Source organism: Rattus norvegicus, chromosome 4, assembly GCF_036323735.1.
Source record: "Rattus norvegicus strain BN/NHsdMcwi chromosome 4, GRCr8, whole genome shotgun sequence".
Classification (NCBI taxonomy): domain Eukaryota; kingdom Metazoa; phylum Chordata; class Mammalia; order Rodentia; family Muridae; genus Rattus; species Rattus norvegicus.
The window spans coordinates 121,169,291-121,194,949 of NC_086022.1; the positions used below are offsets into that span (position 1 = coordinate 121,169,291).

At 48.4% G+C, this 25,659-nt stretch overlaps 1 protein-coding gene across 1 annotated transcript in view; it reads right to left on the minus strand.

Moving 5' to 3' along the window:
* Nucleotides 1-25,659, minus strand: part of Antxr1 (ANTXR cell adhesion molecule 1) — a 187,448-nt gene that overhangs the window by 21,189 nt on the left and 140,600 nt on the right. Inside the window, exon 17 of the mRNA NM_001044249.2 lies at nucleotides 23,942-24,022. Coding sequence (NP_001037714.1) covers nucleotides 23,942-24,022 — 81 coding nt within the window. The remainder of the gene's footprint in view (nucleotides 1-23,941; nucleotides 24,023-25,659) is intronic.

Here is a 25,659-nt window from a genome sequence, read left to right on the forward strand (position 1 = left end):
TTGACTCCTTGAAGATGTCTCTTCTTGATCAACTGATCAATAACCAGAACTAAGAACTCACTTTTGTTTTAGTTGTAGATTCTCATTTTGCTCCTACATTAAATTTGGAGCTGTGAGAGCTGGAGAGATGGCTTAGCTAAGATCCCTCACTGCTCCTCCAGAGGACCCAAGTTCGATTCCCAACACCTGTATGATGACCCACACCATTCTGCATTCAATTCCAGGGTATCCGATGCCCTCCTTTGGCCTCTGTGGGCACCAGGCATGTGCATGGTGTACAGACATGCATGCAGGAAAAATACCCATGCATATAAAAGAATGAGTCACCTGTCACACAGACATGTGGTGTTGCTTTACGTGACATTTGACTACATTTCAGGTGCACACAATTGCACACCTGCCTTTGAAAGGTTTGAGGGTCTCAACAGGAAGTGGCTGTTTTCCTCCACTCTGGTTCTTTAGTCAGAGGGACCATGAGTAGGCCTTGGTCCACAGGCTGCTGTTATGAGCCGGTCTAAGCCTCGTAATCCTGCAAAGAATGTCTACCGACATGCTCCCACTTCTTGGTGAATAAATATTTCCCAAGCCTTTTCTGTGACATTCATGAATGTCTACTCATTTTGTAGGTGTTCACATGGGTTAAGTCTATGTCCAAGTGTGACCTCTGGAGGCTAGAGGTCAATGTGTGGTGTCTTCCCCTTTTTCTGTCCACCTTATTTTTGAGACGGTCTCTCGCTGTATTTGGAGCTGGCTAATTCAGCTAACTGTATCTGGACTCTCTGGCTACAGAGCCCCAGTGAGTCTCTTGTTTCCTCACAGCCTGGAGTGTTCACACCGCTGCCGTGCTTTGGCTGCTAGGGCTCCAGATCTCCTGTGTGTGCACCAAACACTTTACCGACCGAGCGTCTCACAACCTCGTTTCAATTGTTTAAGTGGTGCTTTACTCAATGGGCCTTCCCTTTACCAAGGCAGGTCTCATGAACTATGCCTGGTATATATCAAGTAAAATCACACTTTATATTTGCAACAACAGTGGTCTCCCTGTGTGATATAGGAGAGGAATCAGTGGTATACAGGGATCATCAGGGGTCAACTGCTCCATTCTTTAGTCTCACAGTTAGCTGTGACAGGTTCCCAACAATCCCTGTTCATCCCCATTCAGAAGACAATGGAACAATGGGCACTGTTATTGGCCCACGCCAGGAGAGTGGCTGCATTGCACACATTCATTCTAAGGTGCACACTTAAGTCAATATATGGAATGCACATTCTCAAAAAGAAGAAAACATTCATGCTTGTTTTAAGAACAATGTCTCTGGGCCTTTGCAATGTCTCACTGGGTGAGCACGCTTGCTGCCAAGCCTGATGGCTAGACCTCATCTCTGGAATCTCTGCAGTAGAAAGAAAAAATCAACTCCTGCAGATTGTCCTCTGACCTCCACAGGCTGCTGTATTGCATGTGTGTTAGTACACACACACACACACACACACACACACACACACACACACACCACACAATACACACACACCACACACACACCACACACAATACACATACCACACACACATACCACACACACACACACCACACACACTACACACACACTACACACAATACACACACACCACACACACACCACACACAATACACACACACCACACACACACCACACACATACACACACACACACCACACACACCACACACAATACACACACACCACACACAATACACACGCACCACACACACACTACACACACACCACACACATACACACACACACCACACACCACACACAATACACACACACCACACACACCACACACAATACACACACACCACACACACCACACACAATACACACACACCACACACAATACACACACACCACACACACCACACTACACACAATATACACACAAACACAAACACACACACACAATACACACACCCACACCCCCCCAGACCACACAATACACACACACCACACACAATACACACACACCACACACAACACACACACACACACACACACACACACACACACACACACACACTACATAGATGTTAAAGGAACAGTGGCCCCGATATGGAGTTACCATGTGCTACAAAGAATCCCATTTGCAATCTGTCGTTTTGCTAGTACCAGAGATTTCACAGCAGTAATTTTCATTGCATGGACCACACATGGGAAGACTCGGTAACCATTTTGTCTGTCTATACCCTGCTCATGTCCCTCTCCTCCAGGTACCGATGGTAGCGTTTGGTTAATGAGAAAGGACTTCCAGAGGATGATGTTCCAGACCAAGTGTGTATTCTTTCCCAGGAAACCTGAGGCTGGAAACAGCCTTGCCTCAAGACCCTCCTGTATGTCTGAGTTGAGCCATCAAGAGAGTAGTTTAGACGCAGTCTGAAGGTTTCTCTGAGGCTATGGCACTCATATGGCACTCATATGGCATTATGGGGGGGATCTATATAAGGATATTTGTTAATTTTGGATGCCTGTTCAATAGGCAAAACAATAACACCCACATGAAACAGAAAAGAGACTTCATTAGGTGGCATTTATGAGCCAAGGTTCTAACTCTAGGTTTAATAAAATGCAAACAGATACTGTTTATAGTTTGAGTCAGCTTCTTTCCAACAAAAATTTCCTTCTAGGGTCTGACTTTTATTTCCAAGAGTCAAAAAAGCCTTTTCAGAAAAAACGTACAGGGTTGGGCTGGTGAGATGCTCAGTGGGTCAGGACATTTGCTACAGAGAGTGGTGACCTGAATTTGACCCCTCTGGTAGAAGAAGGGGACCGACTCCCACAGGTTGTCCTCTGGCCTCCACTTGGCTCTGAGGCATGTGTGCACCCTGCCCTTAAATAAACACACACACACCAGGATGCTTCCAGAAGGGCTCAAGGCACCAGACAAAGAAATCCTGTAGTGGAGTCTGTGGTGAGGTTACACCTGTCTTGGCAACTCTGGCCTCGGCTGCAAGCAGGGCTGGCTTTGAACTCCCATGTTGATGACACTTGACTATAGGGTGCCTGCCACATGGGAGCATGGCACGGGGTAGGGGGTGGAATAAGAGGCTTTGTTAACACAACAGTTGCTGGGAAGAAAAGCCAGCTCTGGCATGTAAGTAAAGAGGATCCGTTCAAGTACTCGAGAGCCAACACTGAACCTGTGTCTTGTCACGGCCTACACTAAGAGCAGCTAAGTGTATACTACCGTATACAGCCGGGGCCATCTCAGGACACCCTGCGGGGAGTCAGGGCCATTCTCTGTGGGTGCTCCTGTCAAGTGAGCTTTGGAAAAACTACGAAACCTTTCAGAACAGTGACCAGAGCACAGGCCTTCTCTAGACTGCTTGCTAAAGGCCATTGTCAAAGGCTTAACCTGCACCATGGTCAGAGTGTGTAAGAGAGTCTGGTTCTTAGAATTAGGAAGATGTCATGCAAACAAGAGGCTGTCACCACCCTGGGCTCATGGTGAAGGGCCAGTGACTACACAGAAATGGTGGGAGAAGAAAGTCCCATCGAGGAAAGATCTTCTCTTAGCCAGCTGGTTAGGGGGATGAGGTGCTTCAGTTTCTTTGTGTGTGTGTGTGTGTGTGTGTGTGTGTGTGTGTGTGTGTGCGCGTGTACGTGTATAAGTGCACAGGCTTGTGTGTATGCAAGTGTACACATGATCGTGTGTATGCATGTGTGTTATTATCTTTAAACAATGTATCTCTGTATGTATGTACATGCATCATGTGTGTCCTGTACCATCAGAGTTCAGAAGAGGGCATTGGGTCCCCTGGAACTGGAGCTCAGATAGTTGTGTGCTACCCCGTAGGTGCCGGGAACTGAACCTGGGTCTTCTGTAAGAACAGCAAGTGCTCTCTTGTCTCTCCAGCCCCTTGATATTTTCTTTATGGTAGGCTCCATGGACGAGCTTTCCTCCTAGGAGGCTGCATAGATCCAAAGAAGTCCTTTTAGTCATGCCAAGGGCTCCTGGCCCATCATTATCATTTATGTCCTGAATGAGAATCAATGACAGGATTGCCAGGACCTGGTAAGGATCAGGTTCCTCCCATCAAAGGCTGCTGGGAGAGCTGCCTACCATGGCCGGTCAGGAGGTCATGCTGCGGCGGCTTACTATTTGTTGAGTGCAGGCGATGCGAGTGTGTTCATATTTACTCACATAGTGTCTGAACCACAGCATGAGGAGACCTGAGAAAGGCTTTCTGGTGTCAAAACAGAGTGGCTATTAAGGCTCCTGGCTTGTTTTAACTGGACCAGGGCCTTCTAGCCTTTGGCGATATTTATTACACTGCTCCTGCCTTGAGAGCCCCACCCCAATTAGAAGTGTAGGTGGGGAGGGAGACTGAACTGGCTGCGGGTGTCTGTGAGTCTTTATTAATGAGTTACACAGGCCAGATGCTCTGGGTGGCTTTCACCTCTGAAGCTGGCTTCCTGGCTGTTGGGATTTCGGTCTCATATGACTCCAGACTCTTGCTGAAAGTAGGTCAGGGTTAGAGCAGGGAGTGGCACCCTTCTGGGTCAGGCCCAACTCATCCTGCCAGGAGTAGGTACTTAAGCAACTGGCCAAACCCACGCAGGTCACTCCCTAGCCAGGGGAGCTAAGTTCTCCAGAGTTTTCTCTGATGGTCTGAATGGTCAGAGGACGAATAGTGGACGAACAGTTCCCTTCTGACATAAAGGATTCCCAACCTCCACCTGTATGAATGTGAAAAATAAAAGAACTCCCAGGCATTCCCTCACTCCAGAACTCAAAACAAAACAAAACAAAACAAAACAAAACAAAACAAAACAAAACAAAACACCAAAGTGACTCTAGACATTGGCCCAGTCTAAAGTCCACCACAAGTGAAAGGCTTGGGATGGCATCTCCACACTGTTCGCACAGGGCTGTCTTTACCATGGTGGGTCTATAGTCTGTGGAGCAGCCTCTATCTCTGCTTCTATCTCTCTGAGACAAGAGACCTCAGGGAATACCCAACTCCCCTGGTGAGTTCCCTCAGGGCCAGGAGCTGTCTGGAAGCCTCTGTGCATGAGGCACCCTGTGTGCCTTTGGAAAGGTGTGTTCCTCCGGGAACCAGCAGGGGTTGTCCTTAAGACCTGTACTTGACCTGGGGCTGCAGATTCACAGTCCTGGAGACAGATAACCTCTCAAGATTTCTTTTCTATGAGAACCCAAGCTGTCTAAGAGAGAGTCTTTTCTGCACGCATCGCAGGATCTAGAAAAGTAACCCAATTGTGTACCCAGAAATGTCCCCCTTACACATGGGCCTCCATCCACGCCTGCTCTGTCTTCTCCAACTGCACAGTGGATGCATGAGGTCACTTCCTTACAGTAACAGCCACGCAAATATGCACCAGACACCGCGTACAGAACAGTGCCGAGTCCTCAGAGTTCTCCCATGAGCTCATCACTCAGGATCAGAGACGTAATTAGGTAATGGCGTGAGAGAGGAGGCTGGCTTGATTGTGAAGTCTGTTCTTGAGCCACCCTGAGCTCCGACTGTTGCCAATACAGAAATAATTACACGGGACTGAACTGTCTATGGGACAGTAGCCCATCCCTCTGATAAAACCTAGAGGGACAGAGATGAAGAAGTCACATCTGTGACCTGGATACTGCCCAGCAGCCAGCCAGGGCAGGAGATCCTGAAACCTTAAGCAGTTTTGGTGGGAACTGCTGACTGAAGTCCTTGGCAAGAGCCTAGACACATTATTAAACAGATGGCTTCTAAGTCCCAAAGACAGGAAGCAGTGGTCGCCTCCGAGCAAAAGTTTGCAGAGAGCAAACTGTGCCAAACCTCTTTTTTTTCTCTCTCTCTCCCTGCAGATCTCACTGGATTCCCAGACTGGCTGACAGATGTAGTTTATCTGTGCCTCAGCAAATCACTTCCCCTGTCACAAAGCACACTGAAAGGAAGGACAATGACCGGGCTGCACAATCAGCCGCAGTTTACATAGCTCTGAGGACTCAAACAGCTGCAGTGTTGGCTAATGTAAGAGCAAGCAATGACAGTGCGCATGTGTTCGCTGAGCCCTGGGTAAACAGTTGTTCGTGGCATTAACTCTACAGTACTTAGTGGTCCTGTGAAAGGGCTCTCTTTCTTTGATTCCTCAAATGTGTGCAGGATAGAATAGATCCTTTGGGAAGTAGAGGGACGGTCAACTCTGTGATCAAGGGAGACTTCCCATCTACTGTTTGCTCTTTTTCTCTGACCTCTGGGTATCCCTTGATCATGGTGATGGTTGAGGCTGCTCAAGGCCTTTACTCACAGTGTCTGGCTGCACTGTTCCATGAACACACAGGAACCCTGTGGGAAAACTGTGTCTATATTTGTTGGCATATATGTTTTCATGTGTATATATGAAGTGTGAATGTATGTATGTGTATACTATGTATGTTTATGGTAGACATTGACTATGTGAATGTTTGTATGTATATGCTATGTATGTTTATGTGTAGGTATGTATTTGCATAGATAAGATGTATATGCATGTGTTTATATACATGTAATTATATGCATATGTGTGTGTTCTTTTCTGCTTAGAACCAGATGAACATCATTTACTTGTTATGTTTTACTGGCAGCCTGGTAAAGATTCATTTAAATAAGCAGCTTTCTCTTTGGCTCAGATCTGTTTGAAAAACTACAGGATCTAATAATATTTATGATTCCTTCTAGCTCTAAAAATCAACTGATGCTTAACAGTCGTATGGGAGAATGAAGTGTTAACAGGAAGCTCTTAAAACATATTGGCTTTACCTTTCTCTTTACCTGTCTTGCCAACCTCTCAGAGTGCCCACTCCCTTGCTCACTCCCTTGCCCACTGTCTCCTTTCTCGGACCTTGTAGGCTGTTGATGTTAGGCTTCTTGGCCCTTTCTTGTGTCCAGAGCAGTGGCTGATGGCCGCCTTGTACTGGTTGGAGAGATCTGCTTTGTCAAGAAAGACTCATCTAGCAGAGAGGAGTTGTGATTGGCCCTTTTAAACAATGTGGCCAAGGGAAGGTTTGGAGGAAGGACAGGAGAGATGCTATGGTGTCAGCCCTGTACTTGGGCTGGAGATGTGGCTCAGGTGCACAGTGCTGGCTTAGCAAGCACGAAGCCTGAGGTTCCAGCTCCAGTCCCTCATAAAAGAGATGTGATGGTATGTACCCCACACAGGAGACGGGGATGAGGATCAGAAGGCCATCCCGGTTATGTGAAAGCACACATGAGTGCAAGCACACTACGGCCCCTTGCCTAGGCTCCTTATTTTATTCACAGTCATTTTTTTTTTTAAAGTATTTCTTGTGGCCAGCACTCTAGCAGAGTCAAAGGTGCAGCAGATGTTGAATAAAAATCATTTCAGAGGTTGAGAATTCAGCTCAGTGGTAGAGCACTTGCCTAGCAAGGATTTGGTTCTCAACTCCAGGGCAGGGAGTTTTGGTTCCTACATCTAAGGCTTGTAGGTTGAGGACATGGGGGCTCTCTAGTTAATGCTAATTCACCTAGGCAGGGAGTGCCTACCGAATGCTGGAATGTGGAGTGAATAGGTTGCAGCCAAGCCCCCCCCCCAAGCTTCTATTTAAATGTGAATAGCTAAAATCTGAGATGGGTGTCATGAATGTTAAAGTGGATGTTTTGGCTGGGCTCCAGGAGGCAGGAGGCACTAAAGGGATGCTGAACCGAGCAGCTGGCTACTGGCCCTATGATGCTTGGCCTCCCTCTCTAGGTAAAGGCTGTTAAAGTGTGTGCATTGGGGGTGGGTGGGGGTCTGCAGAGACAACAATGCCTGGCTGTGCATCAGCAGTGGGGTCTTCCTTGAGGAGTACAGGGAAGATCTCCACGGACTTCACCTCAACTAGAGGGGCAGTCCCTATCCAGTGACTTGGAGCACTTGGAAATGAGTCCCCTGAGGGGGTGGGCACAGATTTCTTCTGTCTGAGAAGGCGAGGTAGTCAGTGGGGACAGGGTCAAGGTTGATAAGCGACGCTTGTGGACCCATGTGGGAGGGGCTCGGAGGGTGGCAGTGTGGGTCTGTCCAGGAGGCCATTAGGTAGAGCAGGAGCAAGAAGCAAGTGGTAACTCCTGGTCCCAGAGGCTATGGAAGTGGCCATGAGCAACACTGGGCGGAGCCTGCCCAAGCCCAGGGATCTCTGTATGCAGAAGGCTCTCAGAGCTCTGAAGAACATGGGAAAAGGAGCAGCATTGACTGTAGTAGGACAGAAGTTCTGCTAGCTGCTAAGGGCCTTCCATCGACCTATCCGGCCAGAAACAAGAGGAGCTGGGCTCACACATCAGACAGTGGCAGAGCACGGACAGGCTAGGAGAGACAACCTGCCTTCCTTCACACGGTCATCTATCCGGCTGGCAGAGGTGTGGGGATTTAACCCTGCGTCTAGGTTGAGGCTTTATTTCTCTAGCAACCGAATACAGACTGCTTGTAGCCGTGGTCCTGCAAGTATGTAGTACCATGCTTGAGCTGATCTTGCTTATAACCGGGAGAAAAACCTGTCCTGGTGAGCTTAGTGTATCATGCAGGAACAAAACTAAGGTTATATTTTTGTTTGTCCCACAAATTAACATTGAGAGTGTGTGTGTGTGTGTGTGTGTGTGTGTGTGTGTGTGTGTGTGTATGTGTATGTATGCATCTATGACTATAAATGCACACATGTGCACATGCCTATGAAGACCAGAGATCCTCTATGCTTTGCACCTTATTTTTGAGATAGTTTTTCACTGAGCCCAGAACTGACCAATTTGGCTCCCTTGACTGGCTAGTGGGCTCTGGGGAACCTCCTGTCCCCGCCCCTCTGGTGCTATGGCAACAGATGCCACCTGGTGTGGCTTTCCAGGTGAGTGCTGAGGACTCAGGTCCTCATGCCTGCACAGCAAGCACTTCACCCACTGAGCTATGTCCCAGGCCTGCAAGCACACGTAACTGCAGGCTCCTCTGGGGACGAGCAAGGACAGCTGGAATTCAGTTGTCTTTTCTTCATACCCTGTCCTGGCCTTCAGTGCTACTCAGTGCTGGCACCTCAGCTGTGGCTTCTTGATTGCTGCTTATAAAACTTATAGGGAGCATGGGTTAGCAACCGGGTGCTCTGGCAGCGAAGCCCTAGCCCTTCCCATGAAGAGTGACTTAGGTGTTGCAGTGATGCCCTGGAACGGACTTTATGCATATGCATGAAAGAAATGCATCTGGGGCATTTAATGGAGTGCTGGAGAAAGGAGTCAGGGACCCGCCCAGGTTGTGCTTCCTTCCATAGGACTAGCTTTTCCAGGGTGGAGGCCTGGCAGGGTACTGGCTGTGCAGAAGGTAACAGTCAGCAGAAGCCAACCGACCTTGCCCAAAGCAGAGGTCCTCTCTGGGATCCCTGTTTGGTCTTGTTGACAACAAGCATTTTGTTTGCACTTCAAAAAAAAGTAAGTGAACAGGAATAAAAGTCTGGTCCCAGGAAACAAGGCTTCTTGAAAGGGATGCCATTTGTGTGAGCCTTAGAAGCATGAAGCTGCTGTGGGAACATTTCTTGTGCCTCCATCTCCGGCAGCTGGCCATCTGGCTGAGGAGGCTGCAGACTGCCCAGCCAGCCCTGAGAGGCAGAGCTCCAGGCAGCCACGTAGGCGCACTCTGGCCCAAACAGCTATGGGCCTCAGCTCTGAGAAAGGCAGATCAGATCTAGGCTTCTCAGCCTTTGGCTGTAGCAGCTCTCAGTTGATTTCTTTGTATTCCTCAGGCAATTAATGCTAACATTTAGTACCACTGTAGACTGTATATTACACTGCTACAAACATCGATACTTGGGCTATTCTCATACTAGTACAATATTCATATATTCACTAAAAAGCAGGGATTGCATTGAGGGTCATGGTCTTAGCATGCCGACCCCTTAGAGCAGGGATTCTACACGTGATTCCTGCCATCAGTACACCAGGGCATGAGTCCAGCTCTGCTCTGCGTAATGGAACAGGCTGGGTCTGTGAAGAGAACCTCATGGGCCTTTTCTTTCACAAAGCAGTGAAACCTGCTTTCCCCAGCTCTGCCTCTCAGCTACACTGGGCCAGCATTTGTTGTTTCAAGGTCCTGGTGAATCTCCTCTTATCTCATGTGTTTTCTTTCCCTCCCTCCCTCCTTCTTCCCCACTTTCCTCTTTCTCTGCCTTAACGAAGAGCTTCCTGGATGATGGCATTTTCCAGTCGTCAGAGACAGAAAGGGTAGAAACCTTGGCTAACCCTAAGCAAGTGTAACCTGAAGCAATGTGAGGGTGGTTCTTAGGCACCGACACCTCCAGCTCTGAGGCTAGGCCAGCAAAGCTTTTGTGGGAAGGAGGGACCCCAGTGAGTTTCGGCAGGAGTGGAGCAGGAGTCCATGGGTCTGTAGGCTGAAGCAAGGCCATAGGGGCAGTCTCCTCAGAGCCAAGCTGATGGGTTATGGAGCCTAGCAATTGTCAGAGTGCCTGCCAAGTGATGCTTTATGAGAACAGAAATGTCCCTGCTTAGGAAACAGGGAGTAATTGATTTTCCTCAAAGATTCCAGTGCACGGCAGCTTTTGAAGCATTTTGAGGGGTGGGGGAGGTAATTACTCTATTAAATGCAGCATCTCTCAAATTTATTTGACACCTACGGGCAACTGCAAAGCAGGTGTTCGAGAAAACACCTTGTGTGGGCAGACAGTGGGAGCCAGAGATGGCCTCCGAGGGAGTGAACGAAGTTCACTGATCTGAGTAGGGGCTCCCGAGGGTCTGAGAGAAGAGGGTGTGGAGTGGACACAGATGCGCCTCACACCTGCGGCCACGGCTCATCCTTTCTGGGTTCCAGGAAGAGACTGGCTGTGTTGGCTTCGTGCGGCAGGGTGAGCCCTCATGCCTTCACACTGAGCTCATCTACAGCCCATGGGTGTTACTGAAGCTCAGAGCGCACGCCAAGTGATTGTTTGAGCTGGCCCAAGGAGGGGCTGCAAGTGCATATGTAGCGCACACAGCCTCCAATGCCTGGCAGCCTTCTGAGCTGACCCTCCCTGCTTCCTCTGTTTAGCCAAAGCCTGAGCACATGCCTCCAAGGGAAGGCCTGAGCCAATCCTCCTCTCAGCTTTGCTCTGACCTTAGCTTTTCCTCCACCCATGGGACAGCTTTGTCCTCATCTTTCCAAAAAGAAAAGAAAGATTTATTCTATATGCATGAGTGTTTGCCCAAATGTATGTATGTGCACCATACCTGGTGCCCGAGGAGGCCAGAAGAGGGCATCAGAGCCCCTGGAAGTGGAATTAGAGATGGCTGTACACCTCCATGTGGAGGCTGGGAACTGATCCAGGGTCCTTGCTGGGAGCACCGGTGCTGTTAACTACTGAGCCGTCTCCCCAGCCTCTCTCTCCTCATCTTTCTGTGAGTGCTAAGGGACCACTTTATGACAGATGTCTAGTTCTTAAAGACAGTTCTCCCCCACGTCCTCTGCTCGTGTGCCTGGGGGGGTGTTCGGTGATTGTGATACCCAGCCTATGAGACACGGAAGCTTTGGTTTTCATACGGGAGCTGGGAAGGAGGGCAGCCGGACAAACAAACAGCCCACCTTCCTGCCTGTAAAATAATGAGGACAGAAGAACAGAGACCCTTTGCTTTGCTCTCTGTGGAGATGATTTTGGGTACAAACATCTCAGATTTTATTACAGACATCTTTCTCAAAGTCAGTTAAGAGCTCAGCAGCCACAGGACGGTGAGTTCACAAAGTGAAACGGAAGGGCTGCAGCAAACCTTCACCCTGGTCCCAGGCTCCTGCTTTCACAAGTTCCTATCGTGGGGTGGTTAGATGACCCAGGACTGAATGTCTGGGGAAAGACACTGCAGGAAAGGCTGAAGAGACATTCAGGGGTGAAGAGGGGTCAACCACCCGTCAGTCAGCCTCTTCCCAGCACTTTCAGAATCCATCTGTCCCTGCCCACTTTTTGCTGGTCCGTCACCACTGCCCTTTTACCTAGCACCTGGCTTCCACTCAGGTCTCCTTGTAATTGGTTTTCCCCTTTGCCAACATTCAGGGAAGTCTTTGCAGAACTAAGGTTAAATTTCATTTCGGCTAGCCCTCCATTCTAGAAGTGCTCATGTGCCACAGAGAAGCAGCCACTACACGGACTGTCCTGGCTCAGGAGCCCCGCCCACCCTCCCCCCCCCTCCCCCGCCTTCCTCTCTGTCCCACGCTTCCCTTGCTCCACCACCCTTGCATTTCCCAGGAAGCCAAAGGCTTTCCACCCTTGAAAGCTCTGCCTTGCTGATCTGATCTTGACGTGGTCAGTTCTCTTCTGTGAGCCAGAGCTCGTCTTTCATGTTCCCTCTTTCCTGAGGGCTCCTCTGACCACAGGGGATAGGTGTCCACTGTCTCCCTGTCCACCACTAGTCTAATTCTTCGTACAGCACCTAGCTGTTGGGTGCTGTGAACCTATGTGCTCTTCATGGAAGGATCACAGCACTCAGCAGTGCCAAGCACTGTTATAAAAAGCAGATTGAAGGAGTAAACACTAGTCCTTCCTTCAATCCGTCATAGGCACACATTCTGGAACCTTCTACAGAGCAAATTTCCTCACCTGTAAGATGGGGATGAGAGTGACTACATCACAGAGAGAGATGTGAGGTATTGAAGAACCACAACCCATGGCCCCAGACAAGCACTACTCCCGTGACAACTCGCAAGGATTTCCTTTTGGTAAGGTGGGGATACTTGCTTTCCAGGAAGGAAAAATTCAAAGATAAAATAGAGCGCAGGCTCTAGTAAAGACACGGATACATAGAGCACAGTTTAATGTGCTATAAGCCATTCCTCTCTGTAATGATAGTGTGGAAGGGACTAAGCATGGGGTAGGAACTGACCCAGAAAAACTAAAATCACAGCTGACCCAGCAGGAATCTGGGAAGGGAAGACTGTACTTCCGGAATTTTCCTTGTGTCCACAAAGATTACACAGTGGAGGGACTCAAAGTCTGCCATGTCACCTAGGCTGTCCAGACCTATGTCATCCAATGGAGATATAATGTGGCCACAGGGCCGGCTTCCAGTGTGGTCCTAGTTACATTGGTAAAATGTAAAGGGAACGAGCAAAACTCACTTAAATAATACTGTACCAAATCCATTAGTGCCACCCAATATCTATCTCTGATAATCCACAGCACATGTTACCTCAGACCCAATGGCCATATTTAAGTTCTTACAAGGGGTAGGTGCTGCCTGGGTGGACAGTTTGGCTGTACTTTTGAAGTGTTCAGGGTCCACAGTCATCTCTTGCTACTCGTGGACGTGTAAAGAGAAATCGCTAGCAATTCTTATCTTAACATAAAGACCTCCATTATGTGTATATGTGTGTGAACGTTTGTTTGTTTGTGTGTGTAGCCGTGTGAGCGGGTGCGTGCTGAAGGCAGGCGTCTCGGTGCCTGTGAACAGCCTGCCATGGGTTCTGGGGATTGAACTCTGCTCCTCTGCAAGAGCAGTGAGTTCTCTTTACCTCTGAGCCATTGCTCCGGCCACACAATTTTTGAAACACGATTTGACCAACTCACCTACCTATGTGCCCAACTTCTGGAAGCAATGAGCAGGAGATTATTCATGTACCACAGAACACTGTTTTCTTCCTGCGGCCTCTCTGTATCTCTGGAGAGATTTACTAGAAGCCATTTATCCATGGAGAAACAACTTTCTTGCCAATGGTTTACAAAGCCAAGGACTTCAATAGTCAAACCGTTGCCACCGAAACAAAGTCAAACTTGGAAATGGATGAGAACGGAACATGCTGTCAAAGGAATGGGCTGCAGAGAACAAGAGAATTTGCTCTGGTATTAAGTACAAAACGCTGGTCCTCCTCAGGCTCATAAATCTATTAGCAGCCTCCTCTTGGACAAAGCCAGGGCGAGCACAGGGCCTTCAGCCTGCTGCGGGCAGCACTTGAATGGCCAAAACATTCGCCTGTCAGCCATGTTTCTGGTGAGACCACATGGGCAACCTGGCTCTTCTAAAAACCTCCATGCTGCACCCTAGTGGCCTGAGTGGGATGCGGGCACGATGCCAATCACATGTAAGGCCCTGTTTTTGCCAGGAGATTGTTTTAAAACATTACCAAGCTCATTTGCAACACACCCAGTGAGGTGTGTGTGTGTCTAGTACAAATCAGGTGAGGCCACCTACAGCACAGTGAAGACCTTAGGTTCTGGGGGCTCTTGTGTGTGTGTGTGTGTGTGTGTGTGTGTGTGTGTGTGTGTGTGTGCGTGCATGCTGCTTTTGGGACTGTGCTTATTGTTTGAGAGCATAAAAAGTAGCCTTGGTTCTGAAGTTACTTTGGACTGGGTGAAGCCCAAAGCATGATGGGTATTGCATCGCCAGCTCCCTAAGCCCTGGTGTGGTTGATGATTTCCATTTTCTCCCCATTCCCACACTTGAGAACCCCAATCTAGGCTGAGCAGAACTGTTTCCCAAACGGGAGGAGAAAAGAGAGCCACTGCTTGCCCTGCACAGGATAACTCCTATGGATCTGCCATCTGGTCCATGTCATGAGGGACACCACTAGGCTGTCTTTCCAGACTGACATTTACAGTGTCCCACTGGGAGGATAAATGGTAAAACTCACACAGCAGTCACACTCACAGAGCTGCTTGCAGGATGGAGCTCAGAGTCAGGGAGTAAAACCAATGGCTGGTGCAGCGGCTGGAGCCACACCACAGGGGCCAGCTCAGCCCAGATGCTGGGGGAAAGTCAGAAACAGACTGGGTGCTGAAGTCCAGAGGAGTGGACCCCAAGGCTAACTCTCATCACTGGCAGGCTCTGAATGTGACTTTGTCCTTAGAGGATGGGCCAGAAGAGGAAAGGCACTAAATGTTACAAGATTAAGGGGGAAGGGCAACAAACTTTTAAAAAGTCGTATGAATATCTACACTAACAAAATTGTCCATAGTGGTCAGAAGGAACATTCGGTGTTTTAATAACCTCACACTTGGAGCTTGCTGCTTCAGGGGACCTTGTGAGAGTCTCTGCTTGGCTTGTTACCAAATGCAGAAGCTTATAAAAGGGAGCGTTACAAAGCCTTCTTCTTGACAGGGAATGGCGTGAGCTATTTCCACTGTGTAGTGTGGGCTAAGTGAAAAGGAAAAATGGGCTGCAGTCTCTTCCTTCTGATGGCTTTCAGCTTGTTCAGGGAGGGAGAGCCAGTGTTGTTAACCCTAACCCTAAGTACAGGGAGCAGAAAGAGTCCTCTGTGAGCAGAAAGTAGGACTGGGTCCTGGAGGAGGGAGTTCCATGGAGTCCCTGAAGGATCTGAAGAGATAAGGGTGGTAGAGTGTGGCTGCTCTCTTCCCCTTCAGTGACACATTTTTTTAGCTCCTCCCCTACTTGGACCCCCCACACATGCTGTTCTCTCCAGCCACAAGGTCAACCCTCCCTTCAGTGCAACTTCATCCTTCCTGTTCCAGCCAGATGGGCCTGCCTCTTTCAAACTCTTCCCTGAGCCCCAGTGGCTTGGGTTAAATCTCCTTCTTCTATACTCTCAGAGAACCCCAAACTCCCCCTTACACACTATTTACCACTTGGAACTGTGCTTCTGTGAACTTTCCCACAATTCTACTGTACACTGCACAAGGCAGGGGCTCTCCCAGCCTCAGCTGGTCCATCTGTTTGGCCTGGTGCTTGCCAGAAAGGAGGAGCCTGAGAGCTGTTTGTTGAATGAATAGATTTGCTCTTTTGTAGATGGTGTTGGTGATTTAAAAAAAAAGAGAGGCTGGGAGGGGTGGGAATCAGGGAGAGAAAAGGACGGTGGCCTGGGAGCACAGCAAACAAGAACAGGTCCAAGTTTGCATCTGCAGGACAGGCACATTAGACTGGGTATAAAAATGAGAGGGTACCAGAAGGAAGGAGGACAGGAAGTACTTCCTTCTGTCTTACAAATCTGGTCAGGGTTTTTATCTTCTCAGTATATGAACACTGATCTCCAAGCCCTTTCCTCCCCCGGTCTAAGGGGAAGATTCCAGAAGGATTGGGCAGTACAGGGCAACGGGGTTCTATTTGTGACAGTTTTACCAAATCCTCTCTGTGATTTGAACAGTTACAGGGGACTTACTTGAGCCCCATCTTTCTTATATGCAAGAGGATGGAATGAGGGGGCTTGGGGACTCTGTGAGATATTGTACCTGGGTGGTCCACAGTAGTCTGGCTTCTTCACAAAGAGTTCAGGAAGTCCAACTCCCAAGTGAGGTTTTGCCATCTCAATCCAAACCCAACACCTTCAAGCCAGAGCTTCCTGCAAGTGATTCCTGCAGGGAGCCATCACAGAGGACAGCATGGTCCTAGACAGCACAGTGACATCTGAAGATGTCACTTAGATCCATGGAAACTAAGTTGCTAGACACAGACATGTTTGGACAAAGTATCGAACTTTCAGAATTACTAGGCCTTGGGTGAAATGTTGATCCTAGAGTCAAGCCCCATGTCCCTCAAGCACGATTTGGATTGGAAGGAAAACCAAACCAAACCAAACCAAACCAAACCAAACCAAACCAAACCAAACCAAACCAAACCAAACCAAATAGAGGTCAGAGCATTTGAAGGGAGTTTTCTGACTCCGTCTCCTTAATTCTCCTCTGTTATTTGCTTCTCCCTGATTGCTGTTTGCAACCTGAAGCTAGAAGTCGACCTTCTGTTGTTGCAGCAGCTGCTGAGGTGATGAGTCAGTGTGGAGCTTGAGGTTCTGAGAGAAACTGGAAGGAGGGGGGGGGGGAGTAAGGAGGAGGAAGAAGGGGAGGAGGAGGGGGAGGAGGAAGAGGAGGGTGTGAACATTGATGTATCTGCATGCATGGGAAAGGGGAGTTTTAATAAGAGGATTAGAAAAGGAGAAAAGGAGGCGGGGGAGGGGTGGGGTGAGGGGGGCTCCCATGCAGTAGCCTTCACATTCAGAGATATTCCCTACTGTGGAAGGAAGTTGGCACAGAAAATCCCAAGATGGAATACGTTACAGTGAACTCTGGGCTTGACTTTTCCAAAGAAAAGTCAACTTTGCAGGTTTTGTGCACAGTCTGTTTTTTGCTTTGGGGAGAGAATGTTTGATCTTGTCCTTTCTAAAAACTCAGGAAAGTAAGCCAAGAATTCTAAGTACTTGTCTCCCCATCCAGTGAGACAGAAGGAAAGCTTTCCAAGGGTGAGAACCCAAGCAATACTACTGAGAATTTAGCTTCCAGAGGACATCCCAAGCCAAAATAAATCATGCCCTCTAGGAGCAGTTCCCATAATTTGCATTTCTTCTTTTTCTTAAATGACCCATTTCTCACAAAAGTTCATAAGCGTCAAGAGCTACCCAACAGCAAATTGAATTTTTGTTTCAGATCTGTTAGGACCTCAGCCTAGTGTCAGACGCCCACCAAGTCTCAGGATGTGTCCGTTTTGTTTAGTTGCAGGCAAGTACAATGTTGCCGATTGTGCAAGAAAAACTTGACCTCCACATAGACAAGATTCTTTTTGCTTTTGTTATTCCTTTTTTTTTTTTTTTAAAAAAAAGAGTCTTACTCTGTAGCTTTGGCTATTCTGATATTTACTATGTACTAGACTGACCTGGACCGATATCTGCCTGCCTCTGCCTTCCAAACGCCGGGATTAAAGGTGTGCGTCACTACGCCAGATAGCAGGATTCTTTTCATTATTACTGCTTTGAAAGTAGGAAAATAATTCACAGAAAAAGGTTTAAAATTGATTATTTCAGAGATATAGATAGATGGATAGATAGATGATAGATAGATGGATGGATAGATGGATGGATGGATGGATGGATGGATAGATAGATGGGTAGATGGATAGATAGATGGATAGATAGATGGATGGATAGATAGATGGGTAGATAGATAGATAGATAGATAGATGGATGGATGGATAGATAGATGATAGATAGATAGATAGATGGATGGATGGATGGATGATAGGACTTATATGCCACCACTTCTCTAGCTCTTCCTCCTCCTTAGTTTTCCCAATCCCTCTCCATTCCATTCTCTACCCAAACTGAAGGATGTGACTGACCCTGGGGATTCCAGGTTTAACCCGTTTCTCCTCATCTCTGTTTGGTTTCCCACATGGTTAGGGCAGGGGTGAGGTGTGCATGTCACCCCCTCCACAACCTTAAGTTCGTGAGCTAAATGCCTTTCACACCGGCAACACCCACCACGGCTCTAACACCCACTCTGCCCCACCAAATGTCTGCCACTTGGACCAACTCATGGAGTCCTGGCCACTGGTCCTGCTTTCCACATAGGGTGGGTACCAAACCAGTAGTTGTCAGTGTCTCCTGCATTCAGAATCAGTTCTCCTTACGGTCATCTCTGTCTGTCACTGTGCTCATATCACAGTGACAGAGAGAGATGACCCTCCCATAAATACAATTATGAATGTAACTTACATCACCGGGGAATTGCCACTGTCCCTGGGTGGGGCCTTGTGACCGTTACCCCACATGCCTCACTATCTTACATTCCACATCTCTGGGAAGTCTTATTTGAAACTCTTTGCCTCAGTATCTCTCTCTCACGCCCCCTCTGAGCTCAGATGTCACTTTAAGCAGCCACTTTGGACTCCACAGCAGACAAGATGCTTTGATGGGAGTTTCAGCCACGTTCCAGAGCTTCTTTTTTTCTTTTAACACTAGGCTGTGCTTCAGGGAACCTGCCTGTTTGTCCCCACTCCATATTCAGTGCTTGTCACAGAATACCCAGTAGTACCTGGGGCTCAACTCACAGAAGAGGCTTCACTGCTGAGAGAGGGAAGGAGGGTGCTTTCTCCACTCCCCAGGGGATGGTCAAATCTGGAAGCTCCAAATTCATTATTCAGACCCTCTTCTTTCTAGCTGTGCCCATGAGAGGTGAGCCCCTGTCCTAAGCTGTAGCTTTTGCCCTGTGAATGGATGTTCCAGGTGCCCCATATCACTATGAAGTGGCTTTGTGCTTCTGTAACCATTTTTAGTGAGAGTAGTGACCATACACCAAACTTCAGATGCCAGAATGAAGTGCTGCTCTGCTGGGCATCATCAGTACCCATCCCAGAAATGGGTCCCAAGTGGGAGTGCAGAAGATTGAGAGGAGCCGTGAAAAGCATTAGAAACCAGAAATGAAGGAAATAATATTAAAAAGAGACAAGAGACAAGAGATGGAAGCAGGCAGGCATCCCCACGTCTGTGCGTGCTACAGGGAGATCCGGGCAACTCATTAGATCTGCGGGAGCAGGCAGAGGACACTCTCCTGGGGAACAACCTGCTCAGCCTATTCTGTTCTCTGTGACAACATACAGTGCCCACATGACCAGCTTTGGTCCCTGTTGCAGACAGCTGTGTAGAAGACCGCCCTGGAGCTGGGGTCCGATTGCTCAACCTCCGGGCCTGGGTTTCAGATGAGTGGCAGACATTGTTTATATGAATTTACATGTGTGTTTCCTGGGATCTCTTCTGATTGCAAGGAATTCCCTGTCTTCAAAACAAGCTCAGAGTAGGTTGTGTGCAGAGTAATGGAATGTACCAGCCCCCGATGCCAGATCTGGGAGCAACCAAGAAGGGAAAAACAAAACACAGGTCTAGCTCCATGGGTCATCCAGGAACACAGAGGGACTGGAGTTCATGCTGGGGCAGATAGACAGAGAGAGGCTTAGGCTGTGGAAAGATTCACAGACTTTAAGCCACCGAGACATAAGGTGGGGGTTATCCCCCTTACCCAAACAACTACAACATCAGCAGTCAGAATCTAGAGTCTCTCTTCCTGGGAGGAAACAGGCATTGAGATCGAAGGACACTGTGACTTGTCCACTTTCTGGATGCCCTGGATGCTCCTAGGAGTATCGGAATTGTTCCAGAAAGAAAAGAGACGCCACCTATGTGGGACCGGTTCACTCATTCTCAGCTCTGGCTGCCTGTTAGAACCACTCAGGGAGCCCAGGTCTCAGAACAAGTCAAAAGAATCGCTGGGCTGGGACCGTGCCTTCGTGCCCTAGAGCCACAGACTCTGATATACACGTTACTCAACCTTTCCTACCTAACAATGTGTTTGAAATTATCGATCTGGGCACAGGTCTGTCTCCAACTGAAGAGACAGTGGCTCAAGGCTTATTATTATTTCTTATTAAGCTAGATAAGATATTCTGCTACTGGGTCAGTAGGTCACAGGGAAACACAGGAAGCAATGACTCAGGAGTCAGGTATAAATGGAAACACTGTAAAAATCAAGCTCTCAGGGTTTTGGGGGCTCTGGGGCACTGAGCATGGTTATCTCACTGGCTGTCAGTGTGGACCCCAGTCCTGCAGCGCTAGTGCTATGTGGAATCACCTTGGAAATGCTAATCCCAGTCTGGCCCACAGTGACTGAACTAGAATCTCCGGGGAGCAGCCTGGCAAATGGTTAGGCTTGCAAAGTGACTGTGAAGCCCAAGTTTGAGAACTACTGATCTGTCATAGGATGGACGACCAATTCTGCCTGCTCAGGTGCCTTGATTTTTCCTGTATGGTAACCCTAGCTAACCTTACTTAAGAAAGCATCTTTGGAAAAGTCAACCTTAGAACAGTCAATAGAAAAGTGGATCAATAGTGCCAAAGAGCTGGCTTAGTGGTTAAGAATATTTGTGTTTGCAGAGGACCTGTGTTCAGTTCCCAGCATCCACGTCAGGCAGTTCACAACTTTCTGTAACTCCAGCTCTGGGAGATCTGATGCTGCTCTGGGGACCCCCACCCACGTACAGATATCCCCCCTCAAATATACATGATTAATAATAAAATAAATCTAAAAAGTGGATCAGAACACTCTGAAGACAGAGAAAAGTAATACCACAAAATTGTCCCACCATATGAGCTCATAGCAAGCAGTGGATGTTCCTGAGTCCCATGGATTTGCTGAAGACCATGATAGGAAGGCAAATCCATGTAAACTTTTAGGGCTGTGACTCGGAAATGCCCATGACAGCCTCAGTATCTTCATACAATTGATCTGGTGGAGAGAGGGACACTTAGCTAAAGGGACATTATATCCTAGTTTTACAATATAATTATCACTTGAGAATAAGTATCCCTAAGGAAAAATACACAGTGAAAGACAGAACAGTCTTCCTTAAGGTAACTGCAGGCCAAGACCCTGAAGGGGATGGAAAGTGCTTGAATATGGGGAGGAGACTTGAAATGGGTTTATTAAACCCACTTGTGGGGAACAACACAAAGTCTGAGAAATGGACACTGAAAAGCTCTCTCACAAGCCTTAAGGTTTTTTTCCTAAGGCTAAACATTCTGAACTCCTTCAGCCATTTGTCCTTGAAAAAGTATCAAAGTTCCTGAAATCTGGGCTTGCCCATATGTGCAAGAAGCCTTGGGGACATTCTTCAAAGTGTGCAAGGGATACGTCATTGTCACGAGTATCAGGCAGTTCTGCTTTGGCGTCACCATGGGCCTAGTTTTTTGTGTTGACAGGGTCGCCATGGAGTTGGTGGGCCATGAAGCCAAGCTAACTGAAGTTTGTGAAGTGGAGAGGGAGGGAGGCATTGCAAGCAGAGAAACAGGACTATTGGAAGGTACAGAGGCAGCAAAGGCTCTAGCATGGTCAGGACCTGATCCCAGATCTAGACTGGTCGGGACCTGGTCCCATGTGCCCGGCGTCTGGAGCTGGTCAGAAGCGGATGGAACAAAAAGGGAGGCTTTCCTCAGTCAACCCAAGATGTTGGTTTTTTTCCCCCACTTGTTGCAAGTCAGACATCAAGAAGAACACATTGAAAGCTTTGTTTTAGAAAGGGCATCCCAGTGGCTGTTTCCTGGAAGCAGGGGACACCTGCATAATGGACTTTAAAATGCTAGGATCCTTTGGGTCACTGCTTTCCTATCTAGATGGTTCTCTTTTACACTGACCTAGGGATTTCCTGGTGGGATTCAAGGAACCATGGAATGAAAGATGGTAGCAGGCTGGGAGGCAGCCATGTTTGCCCTGTGTGGTCAGTCAGCTCGGGCGAATGGGCTAAAGTTTCCATAGCTCTTGCACTGGTGGGCTGGGGGAGCTGCCAGGCCTCCTGAGTTCAACACTCTGAAACAGCTCAGAGTGTGGCAGAGACTGTAATTAGGTGACTTTTGTTTTTGTTTTGCTTTAGAGGAAAATTCAGAACCTGTGACTCTTGTTCACAGGCACATGGCTGCACAGAGTGACTTCGAGTTCTTGGAAAATGTGGTCAACCCCATAAATCTCGAACAGTCATCACTGTAGGTCTGTAGTGAATGTTCTGAGGTTACGCAAAAACAAAGCAGAGGAGGCAGCTGGCCATGTGTACAGAGGACCTTTCTGTCCTAGAACTCTCCCAGACACACCTGGGAGGGAGGTGCTTAGCCTCAGACACACCTGTGGGGCTTTCTTGACCTCAGGCACACCTGTGTGTGTGTGGGGATTCTTTTCCTCAGGCACACCTGTGAGGGGTTTCTCACACCTGTGGGGGTTTCTTAGCCCCTGGCACACCTGTGGGGGTTTCTCACACCTGTGGGGGTTTCTTAGCCTCAGGCACACCTGTGGGGGTTTCTTAGCCTCAGGCACACCTGTGGGGGTTTCTTAGCCTCAGGCACACCTGTGGGGGTTTCTTAGCCCCTGGCACACCTGTGGGGTTTTCTTAGCCTCAGGCACACCTGTGAGGGTTTCTTAGCCTCAGACACTGTGAAGACTATGCTGAGTAGGTTGAGGTGGGAAGACACATGTTAAGGGCGGGCAGCACAGCCCTCTGGGTTCTGCACAAAAAGGAGCCAGTGAGCTCTGCTTCTGGATTGTGGGTACACTGTGACCAGCTGCCTCAATCTGCTCGGACTCTCTTACCACGCTGGGTTTTAATATCAAACTGTGAGTTAGAGTACATCCTTCCTCTCCTAAGTTGATATTTATTTATTTCAATATGTGTGGGTGTTCTGCCTGAATGTAGACATGTGTGCCTCTTGTGTGCCTGGTGCCCATGCAGGCTGGAAGAAGGCATCACTGTTACAAGTGCTGTGAGCAGCCATGAAGTCTCCCTGCAGGAGAGCTCTAACCGTTGAGCCATCTCTCCAGCCTCAACACTCAGTTGCTTTTCTTGGGATTTTATCACGGCAACAGGCAAAGCAACTAAGACAAGGTTGCCAGCTATACCAAGACAAGGCTATCACGATCAAATTTACAAAAATGAAACAGAGAGGATAGGGGATCTGCCTCAAGTTTTTTCAGCCAAGAAGGAAATGACAAGTCTGCTAGACTCTCCTAAATGAGAAACCTGTATTTTGTGTTTTGGTGAACTGATCAGGTTCCTGAGGGAGATGCAGGTTGCTGGAAGCTGAGGGAGAATTTTGTTCTGAGCCTGGCTGTCTCATCGGCTGATGAGAAACCTCTCCTAAGAAGGGACATCACTTACCTCCGCTTGTCCCCATTTACAGTGAAGATACTGGCTTCCTGGTTCCTAGGTAGCACCACCTGTGTAACCCCCACAAAGCCAGTGCCAGCACCTGATAGATCCTGGTCAAACCTCCATGATGGCAGAAGGCCCTAGAGTCCTGGCCAGCTGTCCAGTCCTGTGGGCAGATGCCTGCCTTCGTGCCTCTCCTGTGGTGCTGGCTCTGTGTCTCTCCAGTGGTCTATGTGGATGAGGACCAGAGACCTCCCTCTGGAGTCTGCCTGCAGCAGAGCCTAGCTGGACCTGCCACTCATGGCACCCTAGGCCGAAAATCTCACGTTCCAGGCAGCTAACACCAGTGTATTTCTGACAAAGTTCTTTTCAGAAAAGCAAATTGAAACGCAAGGTCTGACAGCAACCAGGATTTTAAAAATTGCTATCTGATTTGTCACCATCGGAAATAATAGCTGGAGTTGTATATGAGTAGTTATTCAGGTGCTACTAAAACAGAGTGAGAAAGGGGTGTGTGTGTGTGTGTGTGTGTGTGTGTGTGTGTGTGTGTGTGGTGACCATTGGCGCATCCTACCGTGTCTCCCGGCTGTGGCCTCATCACAGACACTCGATCATACCCTTTTCTCAGCAGAACCCACAAGGCATCGAGTTTTCCCTGAAATAAAAGAAAAGCAAGATGATAACATATAAAACCGGTCTGGCAGACAGGCCCTGTAGATATAAAGAACTTTCCCCATCTTTCCCCCAGGCCTCTCCCATCATGTTAGAAGTACAGCTCTGGTGAATTGGCGAATGTGGATTAGGGTCTCCATCTCTAATGCAGGGGGTACACTCTAATAGCAGAGAACAGGCCTCCATGTGAAGTGTGCTTCGTACAGGGGGGTTGGGAAGATTCCACTGCATGAGTGTGTGTGGTGTCCTGGAGGACAGTGATGGGAAGATGGGGGGTGTCTGCAGAGCTCAGCCTCAATCCAGATCCTTTATGGTGGCAGCACTGAAGTCACTCTGGTGGGTCAAACTACACACCTGAAAAACTAGGCCCTTGAACACTGGCCAGCTGTTGTCTCAGCTCTGGTGGGTTAAATGTGATCTTGCCAAGTGCTAAGCTTCTCATCTCCTATTACAAAGAGCCTACCAAAGTCTTTGGAAATGTTCTGAAATGGGTTTAGCATCACTGGTGGACATAGTGGGTATTGTATTCAGCATAGTTCTCTGCCTGAGGCAATGCTAAGTGTCAGCTAACTGTTTCCTTGGAGTTTCTTGGAGGACAAGCCCTTACAGCTCATGATGTTAGGTGGGTGAATGGCTTCTCTTTATTTCCAGGAGGGAGGGGCTCTAAATATTGGGCTTGTAAATCAGCCCACCCATGTTGTCTTCTTTGCTAGACACTTGACCCCTGGACAAATGAGGAACAATGACTTGAGGCTGAAAGGAGAAAATTTGGCTATTGAAGAAAGGAACTACTTAGCAGAAACAGAAAGCTGCACACACAGCCAAGAGCTGCTTGCATATGCAGTCCCAGGAGAAAGTGAATGACACTCCTGGTGGAGACGGTGACCGCACAGAACCTAAGAAGAAACTCTTGTTGACCCAAGGAAGCTTTACCTGGGCTATCTTATCTCCAGCCTGCAGCACAGAGCTTTCTCAGCTCCCCAAGGCTTGCTCTTTTTAAAGTGTGGTGTGTGTGTGTGTGTGTGTGTGTGTGTGTGTGTGTGTGTGTGTGTGTGGTGTGTGTGTGTATGGTGTGTGGTATGTGTGTGTGTGGTGTGGTGTGTGGTATGTGTGTGTGTGGTGTGGTGTGTGTGTGTGTGTGTGTGTGTGTGTGTGCGCGTGCGCGAGCGCTGGGGAAATTCTACTTTTCAAGGTTGTTCTTGGAACCCAGCCTGACCTGTGTCAAGTGCTTCACCCAAGTGAGCTGCCGTCTCTAGCTTTTCTGGACAAGGCAAGACCATCCTATTTCATTTTCTCTTCAGCATTCTGAATTTTGACTGTCCCTCAGGTGAACCTGAAGCCCTCTGTTTATGACACAAGAAATGTGGATAACTGCCCTTGCCTGTTTCTGAGCCTGCATCGGGTGACTCCAAGGCAGGAATTGAAGGAAGCATCAGGGAAGAGGGTGGTCACAACTGGCTAAGGATAAAAGTTAGCTCTAGGGCCAGCGAAATGACTCAGCTGGTAATGGGGTTTGCCACACAAACTGGTGACTTGAGTTTGATCCCAAGAACCCACGTAAAGGTGGAGGGAGAGAACTGACTCCACAGAGTTCTCCTGACCTGCACTTGTAAGCTGTAG